Source organism: Megalops cyprinoides, chromosome 13, assembly GCF_013368585.1.
Source record: "Megalops cyprinoides isolate fMegCyp1 chromosome 13, fMegCyp1.pri, whole genome shotgun sequence".
NCBI classification, from domain to species: domain Eukaryota; kingdom Metazoa; phylum Chordata; class Actinopteri; order Elopiformes; family Megalopidae; genus Megalops; species Megalops cyprinoides.
The window spans coordinates 15,782,893-15,795,572 of NC_050595.1; the positions used below are offsets into that span (position 1 = coordinate 15,782,893).

General features: G+C 46.7%; 1 protein-coding gene across 1 annotated transcript in view; it reads left to right on the plus strand.

Moving 5' to 3' along the window:
• The window catches only part of fto (FTO alpha-ketoglutarate dependent dioxygenase), a 112,109-nt gene extending 104,668 nt beyond the window's left edge, over window positions 1-7,441 (plus strand). Inside the window, exons 9-10 of the mRNA XM_036543681.1 lie at window positions 5,003-5,143; window positions 6,062-7,441. Of these exons, the coding sequence (XP_036399574.1) occupies window positions 5,003-5,143; window positions 6,062-6,068 (148 nt within the window). The 3' untranslated portion in view covers window positions 6,069-7,441. The remainder of the gene's footprint in view (window positions 1-5,002; window positions 5,144-6,061) is intronic.
• Window positions 7,442-12,680: the final 5,239 nt, after the last annotated feature.

Consider the following 12,680-nt stretch of genomic DNA (forward strand, 5'->3'; position numbering starts at 1 on the left):
CGATGCCCTGAAGGCAAAAGTGGGGATCGTTTTACAGAAACGTTCGCAGAACAACAAGTTTTCACAGCAACGGCGCGCCGTTTCTTGTGAGTAAGAGTTACGGCTCCCAACCCTGCAATAACCCTCTTCCTGATCAGTCGGAGATTTATGGTTCTCTGCGGCGGGGCTGTGAAAGCTGCCCGCACTCTCGGACTCGTAACCTCTTTACCCCCTCGGCGAACGCCCTCATTCCTCCTCGTTCCCCGCTCTCTCCCGGGGTGTATAAGCAAACACCGCCATCGTGAAAAAGCCAGCTGTCACTTTAGGCCAGGTTTAAACCAAACAACTCATTATAATATCAGAACACGGCTACGTTTCAGTTGTCTGCTGCGGGGTTTTTAACGTAAGGACACAAGCTCTCAAGGGTGTTGGCTGTCCCCTCCAACCACCACCGTCACCACCAAGCCCTCAGCTGGCAGCCTCCTCACGGCGGGCATTGGTGACACAAACTGGCTGAATATATTTGTTTTGCCGACGTCACCGTCTGTGTCCCAGCTGCACGCCTCCTCCCTCCGGATACGGCCGACACCCTCCCAGGTTGCGCTCGGTTTCTGATCTATTGCAAAGCACACAGCCTCAGGGCGCAATCCATCCACGCCTGTTACCGACGGACAAATGGTCACAGCAGCTGAATGCTATCTGTTTGTCCCGCTCTTGCTTTTTTTTTTATGAGGACTTGATTGCGTTTGGACAGAAGTTTCTGATCGTAAATTTTCCTTGTTGACTTTAGGCCGCATTCCACACAGGAGCCTGAAGGGCAAAGCAGGCAGCTCTAGGTGTTGTGCAATTTGTTATGCTGTTAAGGGCCTAATGGACGCTCACCTGGTTTGAGAGCCACCCGCTGCAGTTTCACTGCATCCCCACATGTCTAGACGGTAATCTGTTTTATTGTCCCAATTATAAAGGCTGTTTAGCCAGTGCCTCTGCCGTCCTTGCTGTATGTGTTTTGTTTATTTTTTTTTTGTTCCTGTGCTGTCTGTTGTCTGCTTGGTGCTTCGCACACCCACACGACCCACATCAAAGACCCTCAGCCTCTGGCTTTTGAGTGCTCTGATGGTCCGGGGCTTCAGTTCTCTTTATGCGTCGTTCCGCGAAGAGCAGCGAAAAGGCCAGCGCACGTGTGGCGGCAGCACTCTGCTCCCACGTCCCGAGCCGCAGCCGGAGTCCCCACGGCTATTAATGAGAACGGTTCCAATCATTTCATGTGGTTTCACGAGCCGCACAGACAGCAGCTTTTAAAGGACCTCACAGCGTCTCGGTGCGGTTTAGCCGAGCCTGCCACCAAAAAAGGTACCCCATTGTTCTCTGCCAGCGCGCCTGAGCACGCAAGGAGAACAGGCGGGGCGAAGCTCATTTGCCTTCTCCAAAATTAATTAGGGGGAGAATTTATCAGATGTAGGTTTTATTAGAAAGGCTCTTTGAAGGAATTCTGAACCAAAGTAACATGTGTCGTGCGTTTGATGCCCTCGTTTAAAACATCCAACCGTCAGCATAATTTGCAGACGATGAGACTAGGTTGCCCCTGAGAAAGAACTGGCGAGGTTTTACCCCAGGGCTTTGAACACGGTGCAGGCATTTAACCCATCCTGTCGGTGATCATTGTTCTCATAATTGCTAACAGAGACAGGCTGATTACTTAGCACTTTGTTTAGCAGTGCAAAACAAGCACACCTTGTTGCGTTGCTGGGATTTAATATTATTGAGTGGATTGAAGACTTGAGGAACTTAGTTTGTACGTGCGCCTCAGATGACGACGGGCTTTCTGCCATTCCCATAATGTCCTTGCATGCTTTCTCTTGGGAACACATAGATTTATTGCATGCACACCTGTTTTTGCATGGCTGGTTTGATTGCATTCTCTGCATTTAGCACATGCTGCCAAGGCCCGCCAGCTCCGCACCTGCGGTATTGAAGCGCTGTGCTCCTGATATTAGACTGATAAACCAACAGAGTGCTTTCAATGCGCTTCATTCAGGAAGGACACGATCCGTCGATGAGATCTGCACAGAGCACCTTTGTTTGTCCCCATCCTGTTGTAAATTGTCTACTACAACAGTAATGCAATATCGCTGTCCACCATCTATGTACAAAATGTTTTCTCCCGGCGCAATTGTGCATTTATTGGCGTAATTGCATAATCGGAAGTGCTGATGTTGTCCATTAAGCCGCTTTCCGTCCTGCTAGAGCAGAGAATCATTTAATATGTCGACCACCGTGAGCGGGAAAGCGTGCTTCACACGCTCAAAGGATGGAAAGTCCAGATGATAACCTTTAACCGCACTCTCACAGCACAGCCACGGAAACACGAAGCGAGGCCGAGCGTTATCATTTTGTTTTTTGATTATTTAGTCGGCTGAAATTTTTTTTTTCCTTTTTAGCAGTCATCGCATGGGGACTGCTGTCCGGAGCAAATCGATGGCAAGCACATTACTGTAAAACGTATTGATCACAGAAAGAACCCACCGAGCGCAATGTTAGTCATCCAGACGGTGGAATGATGCAATGCTTAAAGGAATTTATCCTTTGACTCTTACATTAACCTTTTATTGACTGCTTGCATGTCCATAATTAACACTCACTTCAGCTAAAGTGGTTAATTTCGGTGGGCCGGGGCGGGTGCATGGCAGTGCAAGGTGGAGTGTGCAGTGGATCCTCAGTGGAATAGAGGCGATAGAATCAGAGATAACTTTCACATTAGCATACCATTTCACCAGGGCTGCGGAGCTATAGGGTTTCAGGGAAAATTGAAATGACTGATTGTATTGCCAATCTCTTTTGACTGCGTGCCAGATGGGATAGTTAACCCATATCTCTTTTGAGGTCAATCTGTTGGGACGGTGAAGACTCACAAATGCTCCCAGCACCCTCTTTCCTTTCTTTGCCTTTGACCTTTGCTTTTGTGTACTGTCTTGTGTTGTGGAAGAGTTGTTCTGTAGATGTGTGTTAGCCTGTTTAAACAGGCAGTTTGTTTAAGTTGATTCTGTTTGGGGAATGCAGAAGGAAATTACAGGGAATTACAGGTTGTGAATTATCAAGGGTGAAGCAGTCAGGCATATAGTGACACTCAGTGTTGGGATACATCTAAAGGGTTTCAGGAATTTTCCATGCCAGTGTTTTGTCTTGGTGTTGACATCATCTCCATCCTGTACACAACAGCAGAAGCTCACTGTTGGCAGTGTCATTGCTAATTGCTCTCTACCCTGGGATAACAGCTAAGGCTTCAAGTCTAGTCTGTATCACCGCTTGTTATTTCTGCTAATTCTAGCCAATGCTACCCCACTGCTCCCATGGACTGACCTTTGGAGAGGAGCATTCTCACCATCGTTTGCGCATTTTATTGCAGCTGAATATTTATGCTCAGTGAATTGTCCTGAGAAGCAGCGCTTCCTTTAATTCACACTGTAAATAAGTAATGAGAACATTTAAACACATTACTGGTTGCGAGGCCCCAAGGTCGGCTTATCGTATTATTTATGAACTGATGTGCTACATAATAGTACTTAGTGCATGTTAACAGATGCTATTATCAGGCCCTGATTTGAGGTGGAGAAGATATATTGGGATGTTATGTGTTAATACTGTCCTTGTGCTGTAATGCACCACAGACAGGGGCGTAGATGAGACCAGAAGGTAGCACTTAGCTGTGGAGCTGCTCTTGCATTAAGTGGCTTGAGCCATATATATAATCACAAATTGTAGCAATGGTTAGCTGTCCCCTGGCCATTTACAGAGCCCAGCCACATTTATAAAACGTTGATGTGGAGCCCTGAGATAAGAAAGAGGGGCATTGGGGGATGGGGTTCACAAATTAAAGGTTTCTTTTTTATATAATTTGATACCATGATGGCTCCATGGCCACACAGTGAAGCCCTTTTGTACTTTGTACTTCCAGGTCAGGGGTCTTGCCATTCACTCTCTGTCTGCTTCAGATTCACGATTACAGCTTGTTCTCCTGCAAGACAGTGGGGGAATTGAGACCCTCTTCTTAAGAACACACCAATTTTTCACACAGCGCAACAGAGCAATGATTAATATTTAGCGGCAGTGGGAACAGCTGTGTCTCAGTGGAACTCTGATGGAAGCAGGAAATAAAGAATTGATAGATTGCATTGATGTGGAAACTTGGGTACATTTACTGGGTAAATGTAACAACATCAAACATCAAAATGTTTTCTTTTCCTTAAATGAAATAAAGGCGAACATTTACTGTGAAGCCATCTGCCAACATTGGAATGACTGTTGTAGTAATCATGACACATCTAATGGCACTTCAATGCCTCATTACAGCCGCTCCCCAGTGTAGGCTCACACAAAGCGCATTTCTGAAGTCTGAAGAGGAAGTGGTTTGATTTCCATGGCCAGGAATCCCCAACCGCCTGTCCAGTTTTTAGCTGGCAATGAGTGATGTTGTTGGTGTAGATAGATAATAGATCTATCTAGATAGATCTAAATAGATAATGGTGGGATACACAACCAGACCATTGGTTTAATACCATCATCTCTGTGTATTTAGCAAAGAAATTACACACGCAGTGGTAGCCCTGTAAAACTTCTGATTAATACACTTCAAGTGCTGCTGAATCGGGTATAACGCTGAAGGCAGGGTCGTATTTATTCACTTTTTTCCACTTCTTATTTGCTTTGCAAATGCACACATCCAGGGCAAATAACACAGCTTACGTTTTACACATTATCCACTTATACAGCTGGATATTTACTGGAACTTTTCAGCTTAAGCACCTCACTGAAGGGTGAAACAGCAGTACCCCACCTAGGAACTGAAGCTCTAACTTTTAAGTTGCAGTTGTGGCTCATTAACCCTTAACATATCCTTTTTTTTCCTTAAAATTGCAATCTGTAAAGAAGTTTTTGGGTTTTACTTTTTCCCCCACATTGCTTTTCCAGCCTCTCACCCATCCTTGCTGGTGCTGGTGCTAACACGAGCAAACTGTCCCTCTTCCAGGTGCCAGTCCAGTCTTGCCCAGACCTTACCCCCTGAGGAGGCGCCTGTCAATCGGCCGTACTGGGGTGAGGATGACCCCCCCATGCCACTGCCCTTTGACCTGACTGACATCATCAGCAGAGTGGAGTCTCTCCTGTGGAGGTAAGTGGTGGGAAGGGATACCACTCTCCCACTTCCTCATCTCGTGAAGCTCTTCTTCCTCTCATACTTCTAAAAGAAAGCCTGATCGTCCTCTGCTATCAACCAGGCCATATCAGCTTCTCCGAGGCTCTCTGATTGGATAAACGTTTTACATTGCAATTGCTCAATGATTCATGGAACGTTGTGATTTTTTTTTGGTCGACACCGCTTAAAATTCCTGTTTCAAAAAGTTTCAGCAGAGCCAGATTTTATCCAGTTTGGTTCAGACAGATTGATAATTATTGGCCTGATTGGTTTTTGGAACACTGACTAATTTGTTACTAAAGTTGTCATTGAAGACTGACCTCATAATGCTGTAATTCATTGTGTTCCTGTTGATGCTTAACTACAGACACTGATTTCGCCTGCCTCTCACAGTCTGAGCTGTACGTGCTGTTGCCCAGTCTCCTCCATATCTCTTATTGCCGCTCTCCCAGCATCCTCAGCCACGAGTCCTCTAAGGCCATTCAGCCGATCGGTCTTCTGTTCCACAGACCTACTGAATAATTGTTATTACCTTGCGTCTCTCCGGTCAACAGTTTTCTCCCTCACTCATAAATCGGTTTTAATTGCCTGACCCTCTGCCACTGGGCTCAACTCAAAGGCCTTTCTCTCCGGCAGCTTTCTTTTTCTCCCTGTCATAAGGGCCACTTTCCGTTGGCCGCCCGCCATCTCTATCCTTCACGCACTGGTCGTGCTGCGCAAACCCGTCCGTGTTTACATCAGGTACCTGTGACTGTCGGTGAATGTGGAGCGTTTGTTTTCACCACGCACCTGTGAATGGGGGACGGTATCTTCCCACAAGGTACCTGTGACTTGCTGTGAATGGGGTGGCAGGGGGGATGAGTTCAGTGACTCTGTGCTTTGTTTTCTTGTCAGGCTTTGAAGGAAGACCGTGCTAGAGGCTCCCGCGGTCGCTGTTTCGGCCTAAATGGATTAACTGAAGATAGAGATCTGCTCGCCTTTAGACGATAACTGTCAGCCCCCGAGAAGTGAGGGCAGCACACAGCATTCGGCCCTCGCCCCGAGCCGCAGCCGCGCGTTCGGCGGGAGGATGAGGAGGGACGGAACTCCGGCTGGGCATCGGGGGGAGGGCGGCACCACACGTAGGGCATTGTGCGCACTTGCTCTCTTTTTTTTAGGTCAAGCAACCACAAGTATTACCATGAACCTGTGCTGAAGTAGTAGAATCGCTATTCGATGTTTGTTTGTATTTTAACCCCACGTAATGACATATCGCTGTTTTGATAGCATGAAATTGCACATCGCTGACTGTTCTAGCACTCTACATAACATTACTACTGCTCACGCCTTGGCCTGCACGGTTACGTCTTTTTCATGGAAACTAAGTCAAGTGTTCTTCACCTTAAACCATTGTCCTCTTTCCGCCGCATAGTGATTAGGTCCGACACATAGAGGCACTGTAGATATTTTATGTAAACGCCACTTAATGATACCTTTTCTGATAGCCAAAACCATTCTTAACGTTCAACATCCCATTTCAGAACGAAACGCTCGCTCGTTGTGAATCCAAATCTCAAAAAGAAAGGAAGTGGGTGGGTCTCGCACCGTTTTTTTTTTTGTTGTTGTTGTTTCCAGTCCTTGAAGTATTGACTGCAGCTATCTCCAGCGCAGGGTGTCTATCAGCGCCTCGCATGTGCCTGCCGAGGGAGCGGGCAGAGAGCCCGCGGTGGGGCTGGGAGACATCCGCGCTGGAGACGCCGAGCGGCGCTCATGTGCTCTGCATTGATGAAAGCAGCCTGGCGATAGCGGAGCGCCCTCATTAGCATCCATCGCTAAACCGGTGCTTTTTCGTAATTACAGCTGTTTTATCATTTCTAATTACACTTAAACATGTTCAGCGCTAGTTCTGCTGTTACGCTGCAGGCAATGTGAGAGATCCATTATTTAAGAAAAGGAAGAAAAAAAAACTCTTTTTAAAAAAAGTGTAACGTGTTGAATGTCGAAGCCAAATGTTTTTTTTTTTTTTCGTTTTTCGTTATTGTGACTCCCGATGAAGTAGAATTGCTGTATAGTCAACTGAATGCAAATAAATCTTCTATTTTTGAATTTTTTATAATGTTTAGAGTTACTAATTATTTTGTTATTGCCAAATGTGTCACTCATTTTGTGTGTTTTCAGAGGAATGAAAGTACGCCAGTAGTTTTCAGTTTTAGAATTCACTGCACCCAACTCCGCAGCTTTTGAGAAGGCATTGCAAAAGATATCACTGTAAATGAAATAAAACACAGCTTCTGGATGCGCTTATGAGCGTGTGGGGTGTGTTGTGTGTTTGATGTTCACTCTTCAAACTGTGCCGTATCTGTCTACATTGTGAATCTCTTTGCAGCTTTTTTTGTGCGTGGTTTTTCCCCCATGGTTATCCACACAGTGTTCTGAGGATCATTAGTTGGGCCCCTGTGAGTTGTGGCCCATCCATCCTGCCTGTCACTGACCTGGCTCAAACGCAGATAAACCGGAAGAAATACCGGCAGCCGTCAAAGCACCCGGTCAAATTATTTACCGTGCTTGGCCTTTTTTTGTCAGCTAACAAATTAGCCCAAGTGTGTCTTCGAGGAGTTTCTTCCCCCAGGTTTTCTGTCTCCTTGCCAGATTGGCAGCTCAGAAGACTGCCGAGCTGAATTTACAAGCAGCTCCGCGGCTGTATTTACGAGGTTAGGAGTGCTGGGTGCGCACGGTGCGGCAGGCGCGCAGAGACGCTCGCTGCTGTTCTCTCGCTGATCTTTATTGCCAAACCCCCCCCCACACTCCCACCCCCCCGGGCCTCCATGAAGGTGGCTTGCTGTTTTTACAGAGTTAATGCAGGGCTGCCTTCGCTTTGTAAAGAGTCGAAATCACAACCTTGCTTGTTTTACTGTTCACCCCAGGGGCTGCACGCTGCAGCCCTACTGCTTGCTATCCAGCCTGTACAATACAGCCCTACCACTCTATGACAGACTTGTACACTACAGCCTCACCACTCTAACAGGCCTGTACACTACAGCTCTATTGCTCCCTAACAGGCCTGTACACTACAGCCCTACCACTCCCTAACAGGCCTGTACACTACAGCCTCACCACTCTATGACAGACTTGTACACTACAGCCTCACTGCTCCAAAACAGGTCTGTACACTACAGCTCTATTGCTCCCTAACAGGCCTGTACACTACAGCCCTACCACTCCCTAACAGGCCTGTACACTACAGCCTCACCACTCTATGACAGACTTGTACACTACAGCCTCACTGCTCCAAAACAGGTCTGTACACTGCTGCTCTACTGTTCCATAACAGGCCTGTACACTACAACCTCACCACTCCCTAACAGGCCTGTACACTACAGCTTCACTGCTCCATAACAGGCCTGTACACTACAGCTTCACCGCTCCATAACAGGCCTGTACACTACAGCCTCACCACTCCCTAACAGGCCTGTACACTACAGCTTCACCGCTCCATAACAGGCCTGTACACTACAGCCTCACCACTCCCTAACAGGCCTGTACACTACAGCTTCACTGCTCCATAACAGGCCTGTACACTACAGCCTCACCACTCCCTAACAGGCCTGTACACTACAGCTTCACTGCTCCATAACAGGCCTGTACACTACAGCTTCACCGCTCCATAACAGGCCTGTACACTACAGCTTCACTGCTCCATAACAGGCCTGTACACTACAGCTTCACCGCTCCATAACAGGCCTGTACCCACTGCTTTTCACCATCAGACCTGTATAGTGCTGCTCTAAAACACTGTACAGTGTGGCTGTACCATAATATTGAGCACCGTTGGGTCTGTATAGTGCAGCTCTACCAGATTATTGAAAATCATTCGGCCTGTCCAGTGTAGTTCTCCAAGGATATAGGGACCTTCCATTCACTGGAGTAGCTTACCAGGAAACAAGTTCCATTTTCTCCCCAGATTTGTTGTTACTATGAACGTGCTCCTTAAGTTTACACTGATAGAAGAGCTCAGTTCAAGATTATGATTATGCTGTCATTCCACTGCTTTGTTGTTGTTTTATGTAGGTTTGGGGGTTGGGGAAGGGTGTGTGTGGTGGGTAACTAGTTCCTGTATTGAGTGGGCAAGCAAATGATATAAATGAGTTCAGTTGAGTGAGTGAGTGAGTGAGTCAGCGAGTGACGGATTGTCTACTTTTATGTTCCGCAGGAGTGTTTGGAATGTCCACTCAAGGAGGCGGCGGCCACGAGCTGTTGAGGGGAAGTGCTGGCATGCATTGTTCTGGAAGAGTCAGTAAGCATTTTAAAATCACTGTCAATTAGGCGAACAATAGGTGAGGGAAAGATAAAATAGCCAGGTGCCCCTGTAAATAGCAGTGTGAGGTCATGCCCCTCTGAGTGAGTGTGCCATAGATCAGGGTGGAGATCTCCAACCCGAATGCCCTTGGGCTGCACTGGGGGCGCAGGCATGCATCCTGGATCAGTTTACAGGAGGAGGGTTGGGTATACTATCTCCATACTGCTGGCCGACTCAGCAACACTAGACTGAACACTGATCAGTGTTCATCTGAAATGCAGCAACCTATGGGTCACTCTTAAAGCACTATCATTAATTGATTTCACTGACTTTACAAGACTGTACAGAAAAAAACATTCATTTAATATGTGAATGTATTGGACAAATATTTACACAATAACAGCTGAGTGTAGGTATTGAAATGAAATGCCTATAGAGCAAGGGATTGCATAATTAGTCTCTAATCCTGTTTAGGTGTGAAGCCTATTTCTTCAATAGATGGATTCATTTTTGTCTTTGCAGATTTGTTTATGTAATAATGTTTTGCACTGTAGAATCACTAAATTAAGTCATAGCTGGAACCTTTTTAGCCATTTGCATGAGCTGCTTCTGTGACCCATCCATGTATGGGCAGTGCCCATCCATACCAAGTGTTTCTCATTCCCAGTCAGCTGATTCCACCCTTTGTGTAGCGACACTTTTAGTTTCTTCCACAGCCCTGTGCTCTGCACTGCCGAAAGGCAGGTTTGGCATAGAAACCAGCCTCGTTAGCTGATTAGAGCAGAGAAAAAAGGGATGTGTGTTCCCAGAGTGGAGTTGTGTGCTTTAAAGTGCTCTCACGTAAAGACAGAACCTCACTGAACATAGCCCCCCCTCCAGCATCCCTGTGCTGACTGATAAGTGCACTGTTTTCAATGACAAGATGTCCCTGAGGTGAGTTATCCTGAAGGAAAGCAAAGAACCTCTGTGTGTGATAAACAGATATAGCAGGTGCTAGTGCTGTTTTACAGGAAATGAGCAAGGCTATCAAAACCATTGCTCCAAGCTCTTTACAGGCTCCCTTCCTGTTCTCACTGCTCTGCCCAAACCAGGCAGTTCTTTATCTCAGCATTACCAAATGGTCCCTTTACTAGCAAGGCCTCGCACTAGCCATATAGAATTTAACAAAATAGAATGTGGTCTTATGGGAACCTGCTACCCGAATATGTGCTGTAGCTGATGGACACTGATCAGATGGTGATGCAGATTGCTTGATGTTTTTATTGTGACTGTGATCACCGCTGCTTTTCACATAGTGCTGCTGTAGTCTGTGTTCAGATGGTCAAGCTACATGAGTTACGTGGGAGCCAAACAGGGCGGACAGTAGATTTAACCATGTGATGGAAAAGGCTTGAATGCACCCAGGGCATGCTGGCATGCTGGCATGCTTGACCGCCCTTGGATAGTATGACCTGTCTGCTGTCTGCTGTGGGCTGTAGGCCTGACAGTGGCACTGCTGATGTGCCGCCCTGCCCCCATCCTCCCTGATTTTAAAACTCAAGTTCCACATGACGTTTCACCTCTCCACAACCAGGCTTCCCATGATTGCAACGGTTTCATTTTACAAGGAGACGGTAACACAGCCATCACAGCCATGTGTCTTCAGCACCATAAACAACAGGCCTTGGTATTGGAGGAGAGAGACCTGCGTGCTCCTCCTTTTCTGCCAGGCTGCAGCCATAGTCAGGGATAATGGAGTCATCTCTGTCTCATCTGAAATTGATGCACAGGCTCCTTTAATATCAGTGGCCTGTGCTCTGCGTCCAGGCTGGGCTGTCTGTTTCACAGGCAAAAAAAAAAAGGCTAAAAGTAGCTCGATTCTCTCATTGCAAGGGACAGGTCCATTGCCGTGATTTAAAACTTAATCAGCTGCGCGGAAATTAGCAAGGACAAGCTGCTGCACCTTGTTCCTTATTTATGACTATCGCTTTTATCCTTCGCATCTGAAAAATGTATTAAAAGCAGCCATTAAGGGAGTATTGAGATGTCGTGATAGCAGGGAAAAGATGAGCTGTGTTTGTCAGGGCATGTGTCCCTCATCTGATCAAACCTGAGGTGCGTCCGCATCAATGACATCTCAGACCGAACCCTCCACTGCAACGGCGCCGCATTGTGATTGGCAGATCCTCAAATAAGCCTCAGAATAGCTTTCGGCATTGGTCTCCAAATAACTGAGATGTCAAATTACATCCAGCCCCCTCCCCCCTCCGACTCCTCTGGTGGCATGGGAGATCTATTTATTTGTCTGTTTATTTATTTCCTTATTTGGTTGAAATATTTGGTGGGGAATTATTGAATTTTTGCCCTGCGGTCAAAGTACTCATATTTAGTTAATAAAGACTGGGGGAGTTTGTTTGCTTATGAACGTGCAAGATGGGAATGACTTAATATAAGGAAGTCTGGAAGGGTGGGAGGTGACCTTTTTGGCGAGTGTGGTGTGTGCACAGCGCTGTGGCCTGCAGTTGCCTCTCTTTGCAGACAGGGTGCACTGTTCTCCCTTTGGCTCCTTCTATTCCCAGCCTCCCTCCGACAGCTTCATTTCAGGGTAGAGTTTATTTCCTTCCAGTCGGCAGTTTAAGGCCCGGGCTCCCAGACCGTTTGCTTCCCCACCTCATATTTTCCAAGCGGTAGGCTGCAGGTTATTGGGGATGATCCGTCATGTGTCGTATTATATGTTCGCACTTTGGAATAATAAACGTCATAAATATGGATGGTGGAGAGGGTGCCCTCAGAGGAGCAGCAGGTTCACGCTGCAGGGCGGAATGATCCAATCCAGCATATCACTCTCCGTCCCTCTGTGTCACTTTAGCACAGGGGTATTACTGTGGCTTCGCCGTTAAGTCCAATGCAGGTTTGAAACAAACAGGAGGGAAAATGACTGTCTTGTCTTTTTTCCCCCAAAAGCTGAGGATTACATGGCATCAGCCAATCTTGTCTTTACATTGCTGCAAGCTCTCTGCTCTTTTAAAGGTTGCAATATCAGACGCAGTTGCATAATGCTCACCAAGCTACCATTTCTTTTGTTTTTGCTGTTTCACCAATTCTGAATCACCCTAAATCACCTAGTCTGACCTGTTGTCAAGCAAGTATATAATATGGATATGGAAATGGGTTGAATGATACCTCATTTTTATTTTTGTCATCACTCCACCACTACAATTCCAATAGCTATTAGACAACAGCCGCGTAACAACAAGG